The sequence below is a fragment of the Echinococcus granulosus genome (assembly GCF_000524195.1).
Source record: "Echinococcus granulosus chromosome Unknown EG_S00004, whole genome shotgun sequence".
Lineage (NCBI taxonomy): Eukaryota > Metazoa > Platyhelminthes > Cestoda > Cyclophyllidea > Taeniidae > Echinococcus > Echinococcus granulosus.
Window position 1 is genome coordinate 2417260 of NW_020170384.1, and position 21986 is coordinate 2439245.

Here is a 21986-nt window from a genome sequence, read left to right on the forward strand (position 1 = left end):
TTATCCGTTATTTATCCAAATTTTTTTGTTGTTCTGTAAAAGTATTCCTTTCTGGTAGTCCGAATTGTCATCCGTCCCATCCTTATCTATATCTACCTTACTCTTCCCCCGTGTTACCGCCCCTTGTCATTATTTACCTTTTTAGAACAGGGACCTCAGGAAATCGACGACAGCTTTTATAGGTAAAATAAATTTTTCAAACACCTATGATCTTTTAGTCGCCAGCGATATGTAATTGGAGATGATGCTATGCGGCGTCTATCGGATTCCTGCGTTCTTATATGTGGTCTAGGTGGTGTTGGAGTTGAAATAGGTAAAACAGCTTTCGTCTTCTACATCTAATTTTCGTCCCTGTAGCAAAAAATCTTGTTCTTGCCGGTGTCAGGGAGTTGATCCTTGATGACTCCACTGTCTGTTCTGCTGAGGATTTAGCCAGTCAGTTCTACGTACACCCTGAGGATGTTGCACAAGGACGAACAAGGTGAATATTTCTTTTCGATTGAATTTTGACAGCATTTTAGAGCTGAAGCAAGCCAAAAACCTCTGGCGGCCCTTAATCCCTACGTTCATGTCAGTATTAAAACTCGTACTCAAGCTAATGAGGGCGTTGACATTGACCAGGAAATAAATACTCTTCCCGCGTGTAAAATTCATGTAGGTCTCTACCATTCTCGTTTCATTTATAGTGCATGGTAATCACTGATAGTCATCTCTTCCTTGCTGCTCTCCTCAACAACTATTGCCGGCAACATCATATCAAGGTGAGACTATTCTTTCGATGCTTGATTTTATTTCCTCCCCCTCTCAGTTTGTTTACGCAAACACGATTGGAACTTTTGGGAACGTCTTCTGCGACTTCGGTCCAAACATTAAGTTTAGCCCACCAGATGAAGAACCTCCTTCAACATTTTTCATCGAGAGCATAGAAAACGTAAGTCCACGGCCCATACCACCTGAACAGTGCTTAAATTGGTCGCAGTATTTGTGATGATTTTTTCTCAGGTCATAACGAATAGATTACGTTCGATTTCGATGTGCGATTACCAACCTTGTTTCCTACAGACTTGACTGCGAATTAGTGTGGTTACAACTCATTCTTGTACTTCGAGTGGCATACACTTAATTGCTTAATTTTGTTCAAATTTTAGGCAGAGAAGCCGAAGCTGGTAATTAGGGCATTCGAGCAGCATAAAATATCTGATGGCGGTTTCATAACTTTTAATGAAGTCACTGGTATGGTGGAGCTAAATGGCAAAGTTGTTCAAGTAAAGGGTAACTGAAGTTTTCTACTTGTAAATGCTATTTTTAAAAGAAATATCTCCTTGCGTCCTCGAACTGGATATCGACACATGCAATTTCGGAAAATTTACCGGGAACGGTCGAGCAACTGAGGTCAAGCAAGCTCCCGATGTTACTCACGTATGTGGATTCTCCTTTGAGAAAGACTATTGGACTCCCACTCCCCATAGTAAAGGCGATCATTGTCACTACTTTCTACCTTGTAGCTCCCTCTTGCGAAGCAACTTGAAGACCCCAAACTCTCCATCGTCGATCTCGTGAATCCCGATGTAAGTGGTGTACAGAATTCCTTTCAGAAAGAACAGGAATTAAGGCTTTTTCGTATATCTTTCTACACAATTGTAGTCAGCTGCTCAGATGCATGTGGCCTTCATAGCACTCATGGCGTTCATCTACACTAAGAAACAGCTTCCCAAAGCTTGGTAAGTCAAGGGTGGCGTGCAGCATAGTCGTTTAGACGCAACCGTTGACACAAACCATCTTTATTCCTGTGGCCTCACCATTTATTACCAATGGGATCTAGTAAATTTATGCCTCGTTTTAGGTCCAAAAAGGATGCAACATTATTTCTCAAATTGGCAGAGCGGTTTTGCCTCCGGAACATGAAAGTATGTGCTGTTTTCACCATCCTTAGCCTTCATAATCATTGCTTAATCTCGCGAATTTAATTATCTCAATAGACAAACTCCATGAGATCTCAGTGTAATTTTAAGTACTCTTTGCTAGTGTTCTGCAGCATCTGAGGTATTCCTGAAGCCTTTACAAGATGCAACTCTATTATGAATGATAGACTAGTAGCCTAGGTGGCATGAACGAGGTCCTGTGCTATAGATGTGGAGCCAAAATCGTAAGAGCCTTAACGGAGTTCTGCATTTGGTTTTACCAAGCAAGATGAATCGTATTCTGTTACGTGACCTCGGTCTTCTTTTGAGCGTTTTTCGTAGTAAAACCTGTAGTCAGTCCTCTGCTTTGATCGTTATGAAGCAGGAAAGGTGGTATGAGGAATTGCATTTTCTTAATGGAGAGACGTTTCTCGAAATCGTGTGGGATTAATGTATGCCGTATGCTCAGTTAGGCAAACTCCGTTTTGGAGGGTTGTGTCTGGGCAGTAGTCAACCGTAGTTTGTAGGAATATTCGCTTAAGACCAATGTCATTTTGTAATGCATGTAGAATGTCATCTCTGAGATACATCCTATTTACTCTTTACTGGTTACAAAATCGACGCGGTTCTAGTAGCCTTTCCATTATACCCAGCCACAACTTCGGCCATCGACTGCTAGTGTGATGTTTTGGCCCAGTATACAGCTGGTAAAAAGAGAGTTGGGTCGCCAATACTGCTACTGATATAGCGCTCGAGTTATCTTTGAGGGCTTTAAAGCGTTAAAACCCGAAAGCGCCTTTGTTCTCAGCGTACAAAAGAATTGGAATATTACCAGCAAAGGAGGCATTGTCCCTGTCTTGATGGTCATCCCATGGTGTTTTGCTCTACTCATTACTTATTCCTCCACACTATAACTCTCGCTTTTATTCTCATTCAGCATACATGTGTTTGTCCTTTTTTCGAGATTGACACTACTCTTCTGGAACGAATTTGTTTCACCTCTCGGGGCCAACTGCCTCCCCTCTGCTCATTTTTCGGTGGTGTAGCTGCACAAGAAGTCATAAAAGCAGTAACTTGTCGATTTACACCTCTCAATCAATGGGTAAGTTCAATTTCTCCCTGCACTATAGTCGTTCCCTCTCTGCATCAGAATTTCTTCTATTACTGCTTCTGCAGATGTATTTCGGTGCCGACTCTGTGATACCTTCGGAAATTCCAAGAAACTCAGGACTTTCTGTAGAGTAAGCTTGTGCGAATTGGCTTACTTGTAGAATGCAATGTGTCCTATTTCTTGCATTTCCCAGAATTTCACATCATAAGGGCATGCCCCATTTGCACACGTATCTGTTGCAAACTAACGCTCCCATGTTTATGTTATGAGGCACGTATCTGGAGTCGGCTTCATTACCCACGTACAGGGACCTGCCAGACTAGTAGTATGGACGTTGTAAATAGAGTCCCAATTACTTGAGATTAAAAAGACCCGCGTAACTATGCGTCTCGTGGATAAGGGTCTACCAGTCACTTCCCATTTGCGAGCTCCATTGTAGGGATCCGCTTTTTGCGCTTGTTGCACGAATGAAGCGCTATTCACTGGTGACAGAAAATATTCAGTTAACCATACTTTTACCTGAAACAAATTTTTTCGCTCATGTATATTTGTAGGTGAGTCAGCACACTTGTACAGTTGTGCGGTTCCATAAAGGTTAACAATTACTGTGCCTTCCTTGACTAACATTGAATTACCATTACATGGATTCACATAACTGCCCTGCTGATGATCTTTTTGTGTTTTTTTAACGCCACCTGCGTTCTCTTGTCGGTGAATTTGCAAGGAAGTTGGAAATTGACTTTGATGCGCATCTTCTCATCTTTTAGGCCTCGTTATCGTCCCCTAGTCAGATGCATTGGACCGCAGAACATGCGGAAAGTCGCCATGGCTAGCACTTTCATGGTAGTTTTGAATTTTGTATTTTGTGTTTGCATTCTAAATATGCATCGTAAATTCGCATTTTGTAGCCTTTTTATATTTCTATTAAAAAAACTAATCAAAACTTTCCACAGTTCCAGTTTTTATTGAAAAAATGGCCCCACTTACTCACTGAAATGGACTTTTCTGCTTCCTTAAAGGTCGGCTGTGGTGCGATTGGCTGTGAATTACTGAAGAACCTAGCTCTTCTGGGTCTCGCCAGTGGCGCCCCCCAGGCTGCTGCAGCCGAACTCTCCAGCAATCTCTCGAATTCCGCTACCTCCCCATCTCCCGACGACGAGACATCCGCTATATCTTCTGAGATTGTTGAAGACGATGATAATGAAGAGCTTATGCCGCTGATTATTCGTGATTTTCACCACATGGTCATAGAGTTGAGTCACCTGGGCATGGAACTGGGTGTCTTCCGCCCCTATCAACTAGATCATGGTGATACCTTTCCGGTGGCCGACGGGGACCTTCAATCGACGCCGGTGGCTTCATTGGAGATGCCGACTATGGGCACTACACACTCACCCTCCGCAACACGTGGCACGATGACGGCGCTACTGACGGACGCATCGACGGGAGCGGTGACTGCTCTCGCCGGGCCACAGGGCGAATCGGCAACTGAATTGCCAGAGGATGAGAATTTTGCCCCTCTTGGCTCCCCCGCCACTAGTTCGTCGACCAGTTTTTATCGAATTGATGAGAGAGGCAAGTCGTTACACGTATTTTTTTATCTCGATTTCTTTCCGAGGTCACTGTGGGTAGTATGCGTTAGGAATGCGATTTAATGTGATTATACAAAAGAGCTGGAAGGCTAACAGCATGAGTACCTTGGGCAAGGCTTCATGTCACTAGCGCTGAGGCCGAATCGCAGGACTGCACAGGTTTGTGTAGTCAAACGTACAACCATAGTAAATGCTACTATCCAGCCCTTGTTTTGCTTTCATTGTCTTTTCTGGTATCTCTAAAGGTGTTTTAAGCCTTACACTTGTGACAGTTGGTTCACTTTAAAGGAATAGGGCCAGGTGTCTACCAGCATCGATGGTATGAGCAGTTTGTTGCCACCATCTCGGATGCCAAATCACAAGGAGCTGGAGGGGCCACACGGCTAAATATGCAATTGAAATAAATATAACTCTTCTGGATGACCTCCGTTTTGCTTTGGGCTCCGTACTCGGTGCTCTCCGTGACAATTCTGCTTCAGCCGCCATAAATCTTCCAATGGTTTTAATTGATCGCAAGTCAGGATAATACAATGGCAGCGGGGTTTCGTTTATCATTAGTGTTGGTGCATTGTTGATATAGATGTTTCAAAATCTCATGTCCCCCACCAGATGAGCTGTATGAAGAGATTCATTTAATTGATAACGCTAGGGATTGGACCAGTTTCTATAGTGAGTATATTTCCTGTATCAATCGCTTCTCGTTGGAGTGTTTACCAGACAGGAACGCAAGGGTTTTTGTCGTTGCTTTATAGCATGGTTGTATGTCGTTGATATGTATGGGGTGGAAGCCGAATAGCAAAGGCTAATAAGATCAGCTTTATGCTCTTTACAGTGCTTAAATTATCTTTATCATCACAATCGAAGTAAGGTCATTTTAAATATCCTCCTCTGGTGTAGCTTTTGCGTAGATGTGTTATTATTGTTTCTGATATGAATTTGGAGAAAAGCATTTGTTCTTTTTTATAGAACTTTTGAGGCTACCAATGATAACACGGGTAAGCTTGTATTTTACTACCTTAAATTCTATTTTTGTGACGATTTTATCAACCCGATTGAGTCTTTATTTAAGTGTTGGATTCATTAAGACCGTAGCTTGAAAATTCCGAGGGGTGTTCAAGTTAGTTATGACTTTTGAGTTCATTAAAGGAAGGATAGGAACACGTTCCAAGGAACAGGACTGCAGTTATTTCACTTCTTTGCCTCCTGTTTCATTTAATCGCTTATCCTAGTAGCTTTTAGCTAATACCTGGGACGCTTCGACATGGAAAGGCTTATTGGACTGATTGAAGGTTCTCGGAACAGCCTGTTTCATGTAATCGCTCCTGTTACTAAACTTGCGCTCACTTTTTTAAATGGGAAATGGCATCGAAATGGGTAGAATTTGGATTTGACTGGCTAATATTAATGGGACGCATTTGCCATTTACTGCTATAGTACTGCTACAGTAGTACATCCCGGTTTGGCTTGAATGCCTCTCGTATTCCCGTTCTCAGTATATTTTCATTACTGACCCATTATTTTGTTAATTTTGCGCACCCAAGGTGAGCTCTCAAAGTGACTACGACGCAGATGTGGAATCTATGGCCCAACAGACTTTCTCTTGTCCTCAACCGACCATCACCACTGCCACAGTCGCTACTAACACTGATGCTAATACTAACGCGAATACCTGTGACGGTCCCTGCATCACTATAACTGATATGGATCACATCGAGAAGTCCAATCTGAATCGGCAGTTTCTTTTCCATTCTGAGCACGTCGGTCTGGCCAAAAGCACCGTCGCCGCTGCATCCATCCGACAAATTAACCCCGCTCTTAAAGTTGTTGCCCTGCAAGAAAAATGTACACATGCACACCTCCTCACACTTAGTCAGTAGCTTCAGTAATTTGCAGTTTGAAAATTATTTCTTCCCTTTATTTAGTGGATTCCAACACGGAGGGAGGAGTTTTCACCGACGACTTTCTGCAGATAGCAGCATCAGGAAAGGACAAATCCGGTCCACCAATAGTGCTGGCAGCACTAGATAACATTAAAGGGCGACGTTATTTAGACACTCGCTGTGTAGCCAACCGACTGGCGATGTTTGATTCGGGTACTCAGGGTACAAAGGGTCACACCCAAGTGATCCTCCCTGGGATTACCGAGTCCTACTCAAGCCAGAAGGATCCCCCGGAGGAGGAGGGAGCCAGTGATGTCGTCCCATACTGCACGCTGAAGTCTTTTCCCGCCAAAGCATCCGACTGTGTTGAATGGGCGAGGGAGAAGGTGATCTGTGCTTTCTGTTTTTACATATGTAATGTGCATATATATTTTGTGCGTAGTTTGTCATTCCACTTCAAGTCAAGCGACGACACTGTGCGTTCTGCGAATGGGTGCATCCTCCGCGTATTGAGTGTGACAAATCACGCTTCTACTGAGTAATTCGTTGGTGGATATTTAAGTTAGTCCTCCCTTTGACAGTATCACGCTCCGAGGCAAATGTGATTTCCGTTAAGTCTGACGGCAGTACGCAAGCAAATATGCATTGCCTCCTGCGTATTGTTACTTTTTTTGGCCCATATACTGTAGAATGCACCGCCTCGTGTGTGGCAAATAAATTAACCCCTCAGAAGTGTACGATAGATGTCTTACTTTAAATAAATGCATAGTTTAGTTTCACTGACCTTGGCGCTAGAATAATCATGACGCAGGCTATCAGCTCTTTTTTGTAGTGATTCGAACAAGAATTAGCAGTCGCACTTTGAGTGTTCAAAGAAGACAACTAAATGAATAATTCGTTTCATTGCTTCACATGCCACTGGGCGGATGTGTCACAATGTCCCTTCTGATACTTTGGCAATGTTATGAGCCTCTAAAGGGTGTGTGAAATGGAATGTATGTTTGTGCCACTGCGCCATGAAATTGTGTCTCGTGGTACAGGATAACATTTTCGGGTCTCTAGTTTGCGGACTCTGGTCTTGGTGGCACCGTTTTTTGTAGATTATTCCTCTCCCTCACTAGTGACCTTTGTTCAATCCTATTTTTGAAGGAGGTTGATTGGGTTCTTTTGAGTATCACTGTTACCTCTATAACCTTTCTAAGTCTGGCCATTCCCAGTTTCTTTTTACTAAACTTACTCTCCTCTCTTAGTTTTTTACACAGTTCACCCTCAAACCACAGGGGATGGATCGGTTCTTGAGGGCCTTCGGGTATTCCTGCAAGGAGCTGCGAGACGCACTTCAGACCATATTGGCAAAGGGCCCTTCCGATTGGTGGCCTAATGATGCTACCCCGAGAAATGTCTTCCTCAGATGCCTCAATATGCCTCAATTGACCTTTTTCAACAGCCGACCTCGCACATGGAAGGAGTGTATTTGTTTGGGACGCGAGAAGTTTGAAAAATATTTTACTCATAAGGTTTGTCCCCATGGCAATCATTCACCCGCCCATTCATCTGTCCCATCACTTCTCTGCCTCTCTCACCGAATGCTTGCATTCTTTTCTTCTTCATTTACAGGCCTTGCATTTGCTTTACAAGTTCCCAGCGGACAAAGTACTTGAAGGGGGAGGTGCGTGCATTCTCTTTTTGGCATAATCATACTGGTAATCTTCTACTGATCTGATTTTGTACATTACTCCATTTCAGAGCCCTTCTGGCAGCTACCACGCCGCAAGCCCCGGCCGCTTACCTTTGACGTGTCAAATAAGCTGTAAGTAGTGCTGAGGCGGCAGCGGTTTATTTGCTTGAGTATCCCCCATTCACCTCAAGAAGGTATCGCGCATCGGAATTTCGCCCTAGGCTCATTACCTATAGAGGAAGTTTGGTCTTCGTTACGCATTTACACGCCATCTGCATGAATCAGGTGCTTTGTTTGCGTTACCTCAATACCTATTAACTCGTAGACTTCGTATTATACTGGTAATCACCTATTGCGCCGGTCATGCCTTTGTAGGAAATCGCAGGGTCTAATTATAGCGGGGCTTCGAGGCATCGTTTTCTAGTTTTTTGTGCATGGCAATTGTCGGGATCCATCCTCATATCTGGGCGAACAGGCGGAATATAAAGGAGGTTTGTCTTCCACAAATGCATCTGTCTCCTTCCATCTCTTCCCTCGAGGATGGATAGAGGAGAGGGGGTTAGCTCAATCCAGTATTTCGTTGATTGTCACTTACCTGACTCTTTTCAGACAGGTACTTTGTAGCTTGGCTAAACAACGCGGTAGTTACAATCAGATCCGTTTTACTGACTCTATGGGACACAAAAAGTTATCACCCAGAGATGAGCAAGACTGATAAGTGAAAAAAAAAATGATCTTTTGTCTGGTGAAAACATATTATAAAACTCGGTTGTTGGCATGCTTTATTTCAATTGTCACTATCGCAGGGCTCGCATTCATTCCTATTTTTTGGAGGATGGGCAGAAGGAATGGGAGAGGTGAAACGCATGTGTCTGCAGCAACCGATGTTTAAAATCCCATTGAAGAGAAAGTATTACTTACGGGCCTAACGCCAGAACATTCTCATTCCAAATCTCTCTCTCAGTTTTCACTCTGTCTGCTGAGTCTACCAATTGCCCGTTTTAAGTATTGAAGACGCTACCCCATACAGACGTTAATTCGTCTCTTCAGCCGTGCCAAAATTCTTTGGGTTGTCTTGAACACACACAGTTTTATCGTCTCATAAGAATTTTAAAGTATTTCAAAAAAACGAATTCTTTTTACTGGCAGAGTGGAATTTTGTATTCTTGCGAAAACGAAGTCTTTTGAGCTTTATTAATGGCTGACATCTATGTGACAAATTTATCCCAGGCCTCCCTCCTAACACTAGTGCTTAGTTAGTGTCAATACTGCCTGGCCACTGTTAAAAGTATACTGCGGTATCCACTGTAGGAAATCCGTCAATTTTTGAGGAGACCAGTGAGTTTATCAGGGAGGAGATAGAAATATTACAAGGAGTAACACTCCACTTTGCCTCCTCGTTCATTCTTATGCCTATCACAGCAGCTTTCAAAGAACACCTGGGAAACTTCGACACCGAAGGACTTATCAGACCTATTGAAGGTTCCTGGGACAGTCTGCTTCACCTAATCATTCTTACTACTCGACTTGCGCTCACCTTCCGAAATTGCTTGTATTCGTGCGCGATTATGTGCACTGTTTCCACAAATAGCCATGAACATCTATGTTCAGCTTACTTTCACTAGCTCACTCAGAAAATGACTGGACTAAGCTGATAATGTAGGCCATTACTATTACTTCGTGGTGCAACTGCATCAACATCTCTTTTTGGGGCTGTAAGATTAAAAGTCCCAGTTTGGCTTGAATGTTTCTCATAGCAAAAGAATCAGCTCGTTCCACGTTTCCCTAGCTCTCATCTTAGTGCTTTTTCGGCTCTATATTTTATACAAATTTTAGTTTATTAAGTCTTTTTAGGGCGTATCCCAGAATTCAGTTGCTACTGCTGTTTTTTGTCACCGCCATTGTTTTTCATTTGTATTGTAATGTAAGAGCGGTGTCCTAAATGCAAAAGGGAAAAGTTTAGTATATTTGAATTAATTACTTGATTCCCTTTTGAAATACAGACACGTTGATTTCGTGTGGTCCTTTGCTCGCTTGCTCGGCAAGCAAGCGGGTATTCACATCCCCTCAATAAGTGTACCAGCAATGGCGGCTTCTTTTGTCAAAGAGGCCCTGATGGACTTCACCCCGAAACCCTACGTTCCGTCGGACAAAGAGGTGATTGTGGACACCTCGGTGAGCAGACCAACGCCGCTAGATGGCCCCTCTTCGTGCCCAACTGCCGATGACGAATTCCATGCCCAGTTGGAGATTGCAATTGCTCGGCTGAGCGATCCTGACTGTACGTTCAGTGATGTTTCTCTCTTATTTATCTTCAGAGGGTTATGTGTGACCTTCGAGTATTTTCTCAATCCCCTGCTTTCTGTCGCTTTTTTAGACGATTTTTTGGGTGTAAAGGTAAAACTGTTTTTCGTATTGCTCACTGGGCTCAAGGGTAGTGACACTACCTTTGGTTTCCTCCTTTTCTCATTCACTTAAATATCGTCCTGATGAGTTTTTGCTTTTGCGGTTGTAGTGTGCGTGTCTGTTTTTGATTATCACTTAACTTCTGCGATTTTTGTCTTAGTTTTCCTCCTTAAAGCACTCAAGATAACATCGTCATGGTTCTTTAGACGGAAAACACTCAACTTTTTTACTAAAATGTTATCAAGTACGTAAACGTAGATTTGTATTGCCATGATGAATATGAGGTCATTTGAGTCAACGTTTTGTCTGTTCAGATTACCATGAAATTTGCACCAGGAAATAAACGATGGTGTTTCTTTGGCAAACTTATGCCTGCTGATCTACTTAACATTGGGTTGCTGTTTTTGTATCTGTTGGTATCTATCGTGATGAAACCACTTACTGTTATCCGGGCTTTTTGAATGCCCAAAAATCACAATCAGGTCTGTTCGTAGGAATCCTAGAAACGTCACTTTGACGAACATGGAGTTGTGAGTTTATCCTTTTTGTGTGTCGACTGTATCCAAAAATTCAAATGCGGAATGTATTGGATGCCATATTTCGTTCTGTTAAGCTGGTGTTTGATTCGCACCATAATTATTTTGCCATCTTAAATTGGAAAACCCATATTTTTACCCATTCCCTGGATCTCTTAAATGAAAAACTTTGCTCAAATCCTATTAACTACGTGAGTGGGGCTTCACATTTATTCTAATGAATTTTGTGCTTGGTGAGAACGGGGTTGTATGATCTGGTTTCTTGCTTGGCTAGAATATTGCAAAATTTACACCCCAAATTTGTCAAAAATGTTTTGCCGAATAATTCTCGTTGATTTTTTTTTAAGTTTTAGTCGTTTTTTCGGTCAGGCATCATGGAATCATTTTGTTTCTTCAGACAGAAAAGCGACCACTCTTTTTCCCTTGGTAATCCAGCCAAAGACCCCATTTTTACTGATAAATGCTGATTTCGCTGTACTTCACGGTCTAACTTTTAAGATCATCCTCTAAGGCGACACCGACCTTACAGTATTGTTGTTTTTCCTTTCCATATGAAAAAGGAAAAAAGGAGAGAGGTGGCGAAGGCGGAAGGGAGGCTGAGTGGTCATCCAACCTTTGAGCCTCACCGTTTGCATGTGCATTTTTGTGTGTTAACTCACAGGCAGTGGGAAAAGAATGGGCAAATTCAATTTGCATGGTGTACTGGTGTTTACATACCACTTTAATGCAGTCTGGCCAATCCTCAGCTTTAGAAGCAGAGGAAACGAGATGGCTAGCACCTTCCACCCACTCATTTTTTCCTAGGAGGTCTAATTGCTCCTTCTTGACTTGTTTTGCCTTCTCAAGCTTCAGCTCTTGCCTTGTGGCATTTAAGAGGCACTCAAAGAGTAACTCAATTGTGCTTTGTGCGTTGGTTTTGTTTTGGTCTCAAAATTAGAAACAGTGATGCAAATTGGAATGTACGTGCACTCACTTTCTCATTCCTCCATCTACTTGGCAAAAATAACTCGCTAGTCGCTGTAATTATTCCAAGCATTTGACGCAATTGCACACAACTAAACGCGACTCCAACTGGAGCGTTTTTAGATTGGCTAGCGATTCCGTCTTTTTGAGGAGGCGCCAGGTCTCTCGATCGACATTGCGGTGTTGGAAGAAATACTTCATATGCTCAGTAAGTATCAGCGGTTCATTCACAAATGAGGTGTATGAGGTGTACATGGAATCCGTTGACGTAGGGAAAGTTATCAGAATAATCGGATAGTCCTGAAACAGTCTACCTCGGTTAATTGTTATTAATACCCAACCTGTGCTCACTTTTTGAAGTCGTAAATGTTCATGTACATTTAATGTTCATCGTTTTCACACCACGATGAGGCGTTCTTGGTTAAGCAATCATTCCAAATATCGGCAAAATATTCGCTGTAATGACTGTTGTGGGCTATGCTTACTTTCACTAGCCCATTCGTTTTACCTGCTGCAAAGGAAAACGGTTTGTCTTTGCACTGTCGACAAGGGATGAAACGTGCCTAATTTCTCGCCTTGTGTTTGCATGCCTCAGTTCCTTGTTGCTATCTTTTCTGACAGTTGAGTGATTTCATGAAAGAAAATATATGATCACCTTTTTCTTGCTCGTTGCACGAGTCTCCTGCCTGTTAGGTGGCTGTCTCATGTCTCCTTTTCCGGTGGAGAATTGAAATTCGGTGCTTTGACAGCGTCGGCACTTGAGCATTTGGTGATGAATACCAAAACTCAAAATTAAGGTTGGGTGGGGGGGACCTATTTTTAGCTCACTGGTGATGGTGACAAGACACTTATTTTTCTACTGAGTACGATTCGCTTTTACCTGCTCTCTTCTGCTCTGCTGCAGTCTGTATGGATGCCATGAGACCTCTTCCATTAGTCGTGAGTAATTTCCCCATTTGGGGAAAATAAGCAAGACCTTGGTGGTCGGCACAAGAGCAAACGTAAATTCTTTGGACGGCTATGATTCATAATTTGCTGCCTAAGTGGAACGTGTGCGTAGCATTTAACCAGCCGCTTACGCAGGAGAGGTTCATTTTTTCATGCCCCGCATTGGCTTTCACTTCCATCTTTTCCCAGCAAAGCATGGAAACCTTAAGTTACGAAAGGGTTTCTTGTCTTAGTTATCCACTCCATGGTAAAATTTGTTTGGTACTTCTAGTGTCAAGAATTGTTTTTTTCTAAAGATTCATTACATAATTTGGAAATTAAGTCCTGGTGTGAAATGATAATTTGTTTTCTTGGGAGCATTTAGGAGGAACGATGCAATAAAATTCTACTGTTTTGTAACTGTAAAGCACGTTGATTAGACCGACTTCATACTGATTAACTGTTGTATTCGGCATGGCAGGTACTGGAAAGTGGTAGACTTTATACAGAACTTTCAGTTAGTCAACTTAGGTGTTTATTTGTTGTATTTTGTGCCACTGTAGGATGTAATTCGGAATGATAATGTATTACTTTAGAGTTGTCTTCATGAAAGGATTGGTAATATTATCAAGCACTAGCAAACGCCCTTTTCTTGAAAGCGGGCTTGTTGTGTGAATATCCATTGCCCTCTTCCAACCTCAATCATCATGAAATTTTACCGGCAAAATGTAATTTTGGGATGCTAATTACAAGTTGACAAGCCTGGTTGGTTGAATGGGGCATGGGTAGGTAAAGTTGGCTAGTCTGTTTTTTTGAGCTTAGAAGCCTCTAGACCGTCCCGCACATTTATTTTCGTCTCAATCGTACGTGAGCAACTCCCCCCGGGCGCAGTACTCACGTGCTCATTGACAATGGATGCTATTGTCTTGTCTGCTTCATACTGTTTGTTTTGCATTGGTTCAATGTTACCATTACTGTCCTGCAACTCAACCAATTCACGTTTGAAGGGGTATTGAAAGTCCCTCAAGCTTCATACCCCATTGTATTCATTTCGTGACATGAAATACTTAATTAAAGGTATTGTATTTGTTTATTATTTATGGGGCTGAGATGGGTGAATGCCTTGTTTGCATTTAACGAATGGCTGCCTCCCTGCCTTCTTCTCTTCTTTGTCCAAAGTAAGCTATCTTGCTTGTGCAGCAGACTGTGGCATTATTGCTACACAAGCAACATTGAGGACGACGCACGCTGCTGTTACATAACCAGTGATTGAGAGATCCAATTTTTTTCTTTGTCCTCCTATCGAAAAAAAGGACTAAAGTTTTGGCTAAATGTCGATAGCAATTCACACCAGATGATTTTGCTCCGTGTATTACCTTTGGAGGCAAAGTAGTTACGCAGCACCCTGTGCCTGCCTGTAGTCAGTCGAGTTGGCGGCCACTTTTCGCAGACATTTTTTTGCCCTTTAATCTCTCAATTCAGACACAAAAGTGACATCAATTTGCAAAACACAATGTGCGGGGATTGTGTTTAATTCTACAGGAAAAATTCCAAGTAGTCGGGTATTAATTGTTATCATCGTTTCAGCATGCCATACTCAAAACCCATTAACGCGCTTTAATTTTGTGTCTTATTACGTTTTTTGTGTTCAGGTCGACTCACCTGTCAGTCCATTGAGTTCGACAAAGATAATGAGAAAGATGGTCACATTGACTTCATTGCTGCAGCTACAGTGAGTTTTTAGTTTTCGTGCCCATGTTTTTTTTAAATTTTATCTTAAAAATTGCCTGTAAACAACTCAAAGTTACCATGACAGTCCGCTCAAAGTATTTACAATGATGGATAATCCAATCGCTCTTTCCTACCATCCCCACTTAATTCATCTCGAATCATTAGACTGGCCAATTGTAATACTGCGTTTTCATCAAAATTAAAAGCTACTTTTTGCATACTTTACGCTTAAACGGTCGAGCTATATCTGTTTAAAACGAACCACATGGGTGGTTTTCAAACCACCACCCGCAGTTTAAGGCAAGCTTACTAAGAACGGCAGTGATTGTTTCGCCCCCCACCATTATCGTCTAGAACCTCCGAGCTGCGATGTATGGACTACCAGAGACGGGGAGGTACGAGGTGAAAAGGATTGCTGGTCGCATTATTCCTGCAATAGCCACGACCACGGCCGCTGTGGCCGGTCTAGTTAGTCTAGAGGTGTTGAAGTACATTTGTTTCAGCGGAACTTCCTCAGAGACAGAATGCCTTACCAGCCACTCGAGGAACAATTTTGTTAATCTATCTCTCCCCTCTGTTATCTCCGTTTTGCCTGGCCTCTATGTTGCCAAAAATCTCCCCAACAACACGCATTTTACGGTCTGGGATCGATGGGAGATGAAGTTGCCCACCAAGAAGTCTACCTTGAAGGAGTTTATTGATTTAGTAGAGGTGAGTATCGTAATTTAAAAGTTCTTAAAGGCAGGGGGTGCTAAAAACATTCCAGGTTAAGGCTGCTTGAGGATAAAAAATCCGGACAGATTACATAGAACTTCTCTCCTGTACAATAGCTGGCATCTGCATGGAATAGGTGATTATTCTGCGCGTTATTTTCCCTTTTTCAGTTGAAATACGGGCTCAATGTCTCCCTGATCACGCAGAACTGCCGCCCCATCTACATGACACTCCTACCGAACTTTGAGTGCAACCTCCGTAAACCGTAAGTTTTTCAGGTGCTGTATTAACACTCCAACATACACGGTTACTAATTAACTGGGATGGAACAGGCTGGCTCGAGCTTTCATTCAGAGTCGCAAATTCATTTCGATTTTAGCCACAGTATTTGATGTATAGTGCCCATCTCCTTTGAGGCATAAATTGTTCAAAGTGGACCTCCTATATGCCTTGCTTGAAATATAATGGAATAGAAACAATCGCGACCTAGGGGAAAGTATGCTGGACTGGTGGAGCCCACTTAATCCTAAGGCTTTTGGAGGGAAAGGTAAATTTAATGTAAGAGGGGGAAATAAAGGCGATATTCGAATGGCAAATAATTGGAAGTTCCTGGGTTACAAAATTTCTGTCCAAGTTTTCACTACGAAGGGTTTGAAAGGTTTTGGCTTGAAGTTAGTTAATCTTACCTCCCCGTTAATTTGTTTGCTATCAGCATCTCACCTAAGCTTGGCGTTACAAATATGTGACACCTGGTAACCGATTGCCTCTAATTGTGTCACAAACGGGTGAATTGTCTTTTGGAACAATAAGACATCTGGACTGTGGTGGTCGGCCCTTCCCCGAGGCGCCCTTGCAGCGAACACGCTAAGTCTGGGTTGAATCCCTCGAAGTAGTCATAATTCTTTAAACAAATTTTCTTTAAAAGTTTGCTTTTACTTTTGAATTGTTTGTGCTTAAAGCACGAAATCTGCCATTATACGCCTTTGCTTTTTAATTCTGATCTCACCACGCAAATCTCCTCTTATATTTGGGATTTTTCACAGTCCAAAAAGTCTGTTTTTTCTGTAAAAAATATGAGGCTACTGCCATTGAGATAACATCAGTGATCAGGCCGCAACCACAACTACAAATCGTTCCTACTGCAACCTTCAAAGGTCCGCGAATAGGAATAATTGCTCTGTTGGCCCTCTGATAGCAACCATTACGGAGTGATTTCCAGGGATGTAAGCGTGCTCCACCGAACGCAGCGTTTTGATACGAGTGTTTTTCGAATACGCTTAGTCGTACCAAAACTTGTAAACAATACCGGGTGATCATTCGCTTTGTACGTGATGATATTTCGTGGCCTTACATAAAATTGTTTGGTTTGTATTCTAGAATGCTTTCATTACTCACATACACACCAAAGGATACTTACGTCGATTTGGTCATCGTCTACGAAGGCAAGGGTGATGACGATGATGATGTTGAAGGCCCTCCATTCCGTTTGATACTTCCAACCGATTAGTGGTGTAGCAGTGATCTTTTATTTGGTAGAACGTTCTCGTAATGCTCTCTTTGTGTTTGAGTTCAAAAGACGTGTATTCCTTTTTTTTAGTTATTAATACAAATTCTCATAACTGGCTTTTGCTTCACAAATCATCCGTGAATCAAGTGTAGTGTTTATTACGCCTACGCGAAACATCTGCATTCATCTCCAGGATATTTCTCCAGGGCGTTGGTATCGAATTCCTACATACTATTCCTCCCAAAACATTTTCTTCAGGCACTTTGAGGTAGACAATGGCCCTCTGGGTCAACAATTAGCCAGGTAGTTGGTTTTATCAGTTTACACTACGGCTCGTACTAGGGTGAATCTCAATTTTCTGCGTTTTGGTAGAGAATAAATTCAAGAAACTCCTACATTATGCTTGGTTGGGTAACTACTTCAACTATCTTTCGGTTTATTCAGGCCATAAATAATAAATAATAGCATCTTCCCAGGGGATTGCCTTCAAGTTTATGCAGGAAGTATTGGAGATAAATTGGAGAAAAAAGGTGTATTCGATAATTCTCAGCAACCTGCTGACCGCTTGATAAGTGGTCCTAGGACATTTAGTGTGCACTGGATGCCCCAAAAGTACTGAATCTAGCAGTTACTTTTGCAGTGGCAGAGGAAGAATTGCAGATTGAATGTTGGAATGGTGAACCTGAGGAGCAATGCCAAGTCATTTATTCAAGAAGCACCTTGGAGCTTTACCAATTAACTACTTTTGAATCCTTTATTGCCGTAAACGCCCGACTATCCGCGGTAAGGGACGAGTTCATAAGTCGTTAATTGCCTTGAGTGGACTTGAGAGGCAAAAAGTGACCAGCTCAGGTCGCTCGAAGTTCGTAGTTGGTAGTTCCTTGGGGTTTTGTCGTAGCACCTTGGCAAAGATGGTATTTAAGTCATTGTTTTTGACATTTTGTTTAGGTGCCCTTCAAGACGAAAAAGCAGCAAAGCTACAATTGATTCTCCCATCGTGTAATTTTACGGCTCCTAGTGATTTCGGTGTTACGTTTCTTCAAATTCTGACTTCACTCCAGGTAAATTCCTTGTGATCAGTGGGAAGGGAGGAGAAGCGCTAAATAATTAAACTAAAGCGCAAGAAACAGTGCTTGGATCCTCTTTTGTCAGAGTCCCTTGGTCTCCAGTGTGCCATAAATCATGAATAAGTTTCTCCATGGGTAATCCAAAACACCTACTTGGCACGGCAGATGCCAAAACCCGCCAACTTGCCATACACTTCAGACAGGGCTGGAAACAAGTCTGGCTTATTTGGATAAATAATGCAGCCCCAGATTGAAAGTGGATGAAGTGGACATTAATTCATGGAAATATAAGGGAAGTCTACCCTATTTGCCCTCTACAGATTTGATAATCGCTAATTCAAGAAGAGATTATCAGTTGAAAACACCTAATAATGCATCCTGCCTAGCTTGGCAATGATAATGTGATTCTGGGTGCCAAGACTTAATAATGGTGTCCTGTAGAGCGAATAGCATTTGTAAATGCTGTCATTAGTTTTCAATTTGGTGATTATTTACCAAACAAAGTTTTAACGGAAATAAATAATAGAAAGAAAGGCTACTTGTGGTTTTTTTATCCGCAGTGATGGCAAAATGTACTCCAACAAAACTGGTGCCATTCAGTGGAAAAAGTCTCTGCCCCATATGTCCGGTGCTTTGGGTGTGGTTCATAGACGATCGCTGGGTGTATTTTGTATACGAGTAGGTTTTGCAGCAATTGATCAGATGGACGGTATCTCCGGTTTACCGGGACGTCTATCCTTCCTAGAGGAAGCTGGTATGGAGAGCTGATAATTATGTTGCTTCGAATACTGAAATCGCCGTAAAATCCCCTAGATAATAAACCGATACCAATGGCGGGAAACTAAGGCGGTCTCCATTCCTTGTGACGGACACGACCTTGAGGAGGGAGGGTACCCTAGTTCAATTCGTCTACTTGTTTCAAGGGTATGCAGACTGAGGTGGGGGGGAAACACTGTGCGCATTACAGCCTTGTTTCCTAGATTTATCACAGTGTTTGAGATCCTCACTACTAATTCAACATCCGCCTTTAAAGTTCTTCCTTTATGCACAATTCACTCATGGTACTGAGAGGATAGAAAGTTTATCTCATTGATGTTTCCTCTATAAATATCGTTACATTTAGTCACGAAAGTGGTCTCCTTTTCGAGTTCTCAGCTCAGGGTACTGAAACAGTGCCGACAAATGAATCTCCCATAAGTTAGATTTTAGCATCTAGTTTGTAGTAACTGCAACCGTAAAGAACTTTTTTATCCTACCGATAGGTTTCCTTCAACTTGCCAAATTGATCTGAAAGAAATGCCGTTTGCTTTGCAAGGTATCAAGGTCTATTCAACGTGCACTACCGTAGTTTGGAGTAGCATCGATATTAATCTCATCTTCTAGACTTCGGAAATCCATCGTAAAACTGGTAATGATAACATTATCTTTGAGAGAAATGACAGACTGAACTCAAGACATGAGCGGTTAGCACACTCGAGTTTCGTGACCGAGCGGACACCACTGACCCCTGGGGAGGAAACTAGCTTCAACCCTAGATAGCCCCAACTTCCTGCACGCGTTGACAGTACTTATCCAACAAAAGACGACCTCCTGTAACCAAATCACTCCTTTTGAGGCTGTGGAAGCAAACGTGGAAAAGGGAAACGCTGAACCCACTGCACATATATACACCTAACAAGATGAGTGAGTGACTCTATTGCAGTCCGCTTAAATCCCTTTCGCCATGTTTTGAAGTATTCTAAACTATCGAGTGCCTCGACGAATTGTACTTGAATTTTCAGCTAAAGCGCAATCTTAACATCAGACGTTCTGAAGAGGGTAAAACGATGTTCCTCATGAAATCTATGTATGTCAGTTCCTCATATTCGACATTTCCTTTATCTAAGACAGAATGTGCCGATCATTCAAACGAATCGGGTAGTCAAAGGCGAAGAGTAGCAGTTCGAATGATGTGATGCACTACTTTTTTGACGCTGCCTCCTAAAAAAGAAAGCGATCAAAGTATGAATTGGCCTTATTTTAAAATTATTTTATTCCTCCTATTGCTGTTAGCACATTGGAAGAAATTGAAGCATGGAGAATGGTCAAAAACTAGCTGAGATTAGTAACAATAGTATCCACCTCTCCACCACTGTGTCCCAAACCATCCATCCTAATTAGGATTTAATTTACAGGGTCAAAAAAAAGAAACGCGAAGTAGTAAGTGGGAAGAATTAGGCTCCATAGGTGGAGGAGAAAAGGAGGGAGCAGAATCCCATATCGCGTGTATGCCCATACGATTACACACACACGCACACACCCACGGGAATTGTGGAGAGGACAAGGTTCGATGCGCCCTATCGAATATTACACGCCACCGCTGACACACTACACCGGGGAAATGGGGAATGCACACGTGGGGTTGTGCACATCTAGGCCAGTTGGTGTGTCCCTGGCTGGTGTTAGCCAATGCGTAGCAAAGGCCAAAGATTATCGATTTTATCCGCCTTGGCTACGCGACAACATGTACTGGGTAAGCGCGTGCGCGCGCACGTGTAGATTCATGTGTGATTGTGTGTGTGTATGTATAAGTCTGATTGCATGCATGTATTGCATAACGTCATGGAGAGAACGGGGGGGAACTTAAAAGATCCCACAACATTGAACAATTTTGCATAAAGTAATGCACGCTTTCCACATTTGAATGTAATGCTTCATCGGCCTGGGTTGTCACATTGACGCCGGCTAACAAACCGATTCATTGAATGCACACATACTTGCGTCGTTGGACGTCCGCTTTTGATTTGGTGTTTAAAGCAATAAAAATCTTCTCGCGCACCTTGAGTGATTGATTTAAACTTAAGCCTTTTTTTACGAATGATTTGTCCCCTTTTCAAATGCGCCAGCCTTGTGCCCCGGCTGGAGTGACCTATCTAGAGGAGGGCGATACGTGTTTGGCAGAGAAAGCTGTAAGCCTTTCATTCGTCCGCGTAGATAATATTTCCCGGGGTAAGATCAAAGACTGACTGTGAAAGCATAAAATGTCCCGCTTCGGGAAGTGAGAAAAAGGACAGTCGGTATTCAAGATAAACTTATGAATGTCAATGACTGGACATCAAGTAGGCACATCAACGCGGATACCAATTCGTTATGCTACATTTGGGTTAAGGAAGCAGTATTTCCTCCGCTGCCTTTTAGCCTGTAGAATTTCATTTTCAGGTGAGCATTTGCATCCCACCCTCCGTGAGCAGGAAGGCACATTAATTTTTTAAGTAAACACCGGCCAGCACATGAAAATGGGTGAATTTTCAATTGTTTCTTAGCCTCTCTCTCTCTCGTCTTGTATGCATGTGAAGTCAGGTCAGGTTCTGGCTGCCAAAAATTGTCCAATTATTAATAATTCTTAAAAACAAACTGCAAACTCTTCCAGTCATTGCTAGCCAATACTAAACGTTGTCAACACTCTATTTTCTGAATTTTCAAACTCGGCCACCCCAGTACCTACGAGGTTTGGCTGCGGTTATCTAAGTCCAGAGTGGTTAAAGAGAGAAAGGAGTTATGAGATGCACAAATTGTGTTTTAGGCATACAAATTGTCCGTTGAAATGATGCAGGCAGGTGGATAGATTTCCCCTCTTGATGCCCTACTTACTTCGACATAAACAAGAAGGGTAGGATTTCAAAAGTGTACTTAGGAACTCCCAAACCACAGAGTTCTGAAAGAAGGGATGCATCTCTTGGTGAGCAACTGACCTATTCGACCATAACCTATCAAATACTACCAAAAATACACCTTCATCTTTGCTAATACAGAAAAATTCTGCTTTAAAAACTTTACTAAATACAATACTGAAGAGCTAGATCGGTACAAACCCTACGATTCTGGAATTTTTGAAGTCTTCAATGTTGTTGTTGTTGTTGTTGGTGGTGGTGGTGGTGGTAGTAGTAGTAGTAGTAGTAGTAGTAGTAGTAGTGGTGGTGGTGGTGGTGGTGGT

The 21986-nt window shown here is 42.4% G+C and overlaps 2 protein-coding genes across 2 annotated transcripts in view; both read left to right on the top strand. All coding sequences in view use genetic code 11, as the record gives it.

Moving 5' to 3' along the window:
* Positions 1-249: 249 nt before the first annotated feature.
* On the top strand, positions 250-16946 carry EGR_01222 (Ubiquitin-like modifier-activating enzyme; the record flags this gene model as incomplete). Its single annotated transcript, XM_024490471.1, has 24 exons — positions 250-313; positions 358-481; positions 522-654; positions 687-761; positions 809-931; positions 1149-1233; positions 1313-1419; positions 1506-1568; positions 1645-1721; positions 1844-1907; positions 2866-3003; positions 3078-3142; positions 3780-3855; positions 4032-4601; positions 6146-6446; positions 6527-6870; positions 7747-8001; positions 8102-8153; positions 8231-8294; positions 10166-10443; positions 14647-14726; positions 15080-15436; positions 15610-15704; positions 16817-16946. The coding sequence occupies 24 exons, from the start codon at positions 250-252 to the stop codon at positions 16944-16946; spliced, it is 3720 nt and encodes a 1239-aa protein (XP_024355290.1).
* A 911-nt stretch (positions 16947-17857) lies between these two features.
* Positions 17858-21986, top strand: part of EGR_01223 (hypothetical protein) — a gene marked incomplete at both ends in the record, with an annotated part of 10188 nt that continues 6059 nt past the window's right edge. The window contains 3 exons of the mRNA XM_024490472.1: positions 17858-18007; positions 20188-20239; positions 21805-21981. Coding sequence (XP_024355291.1) covers positions 17858-18007; positions 20188-20239; positions 21805-21981 — 379 coding nt within the window. The remainder of the gene's footprint in view (positions 18008-20187; positions 20240-21804; positions 21982-21986) is intronic.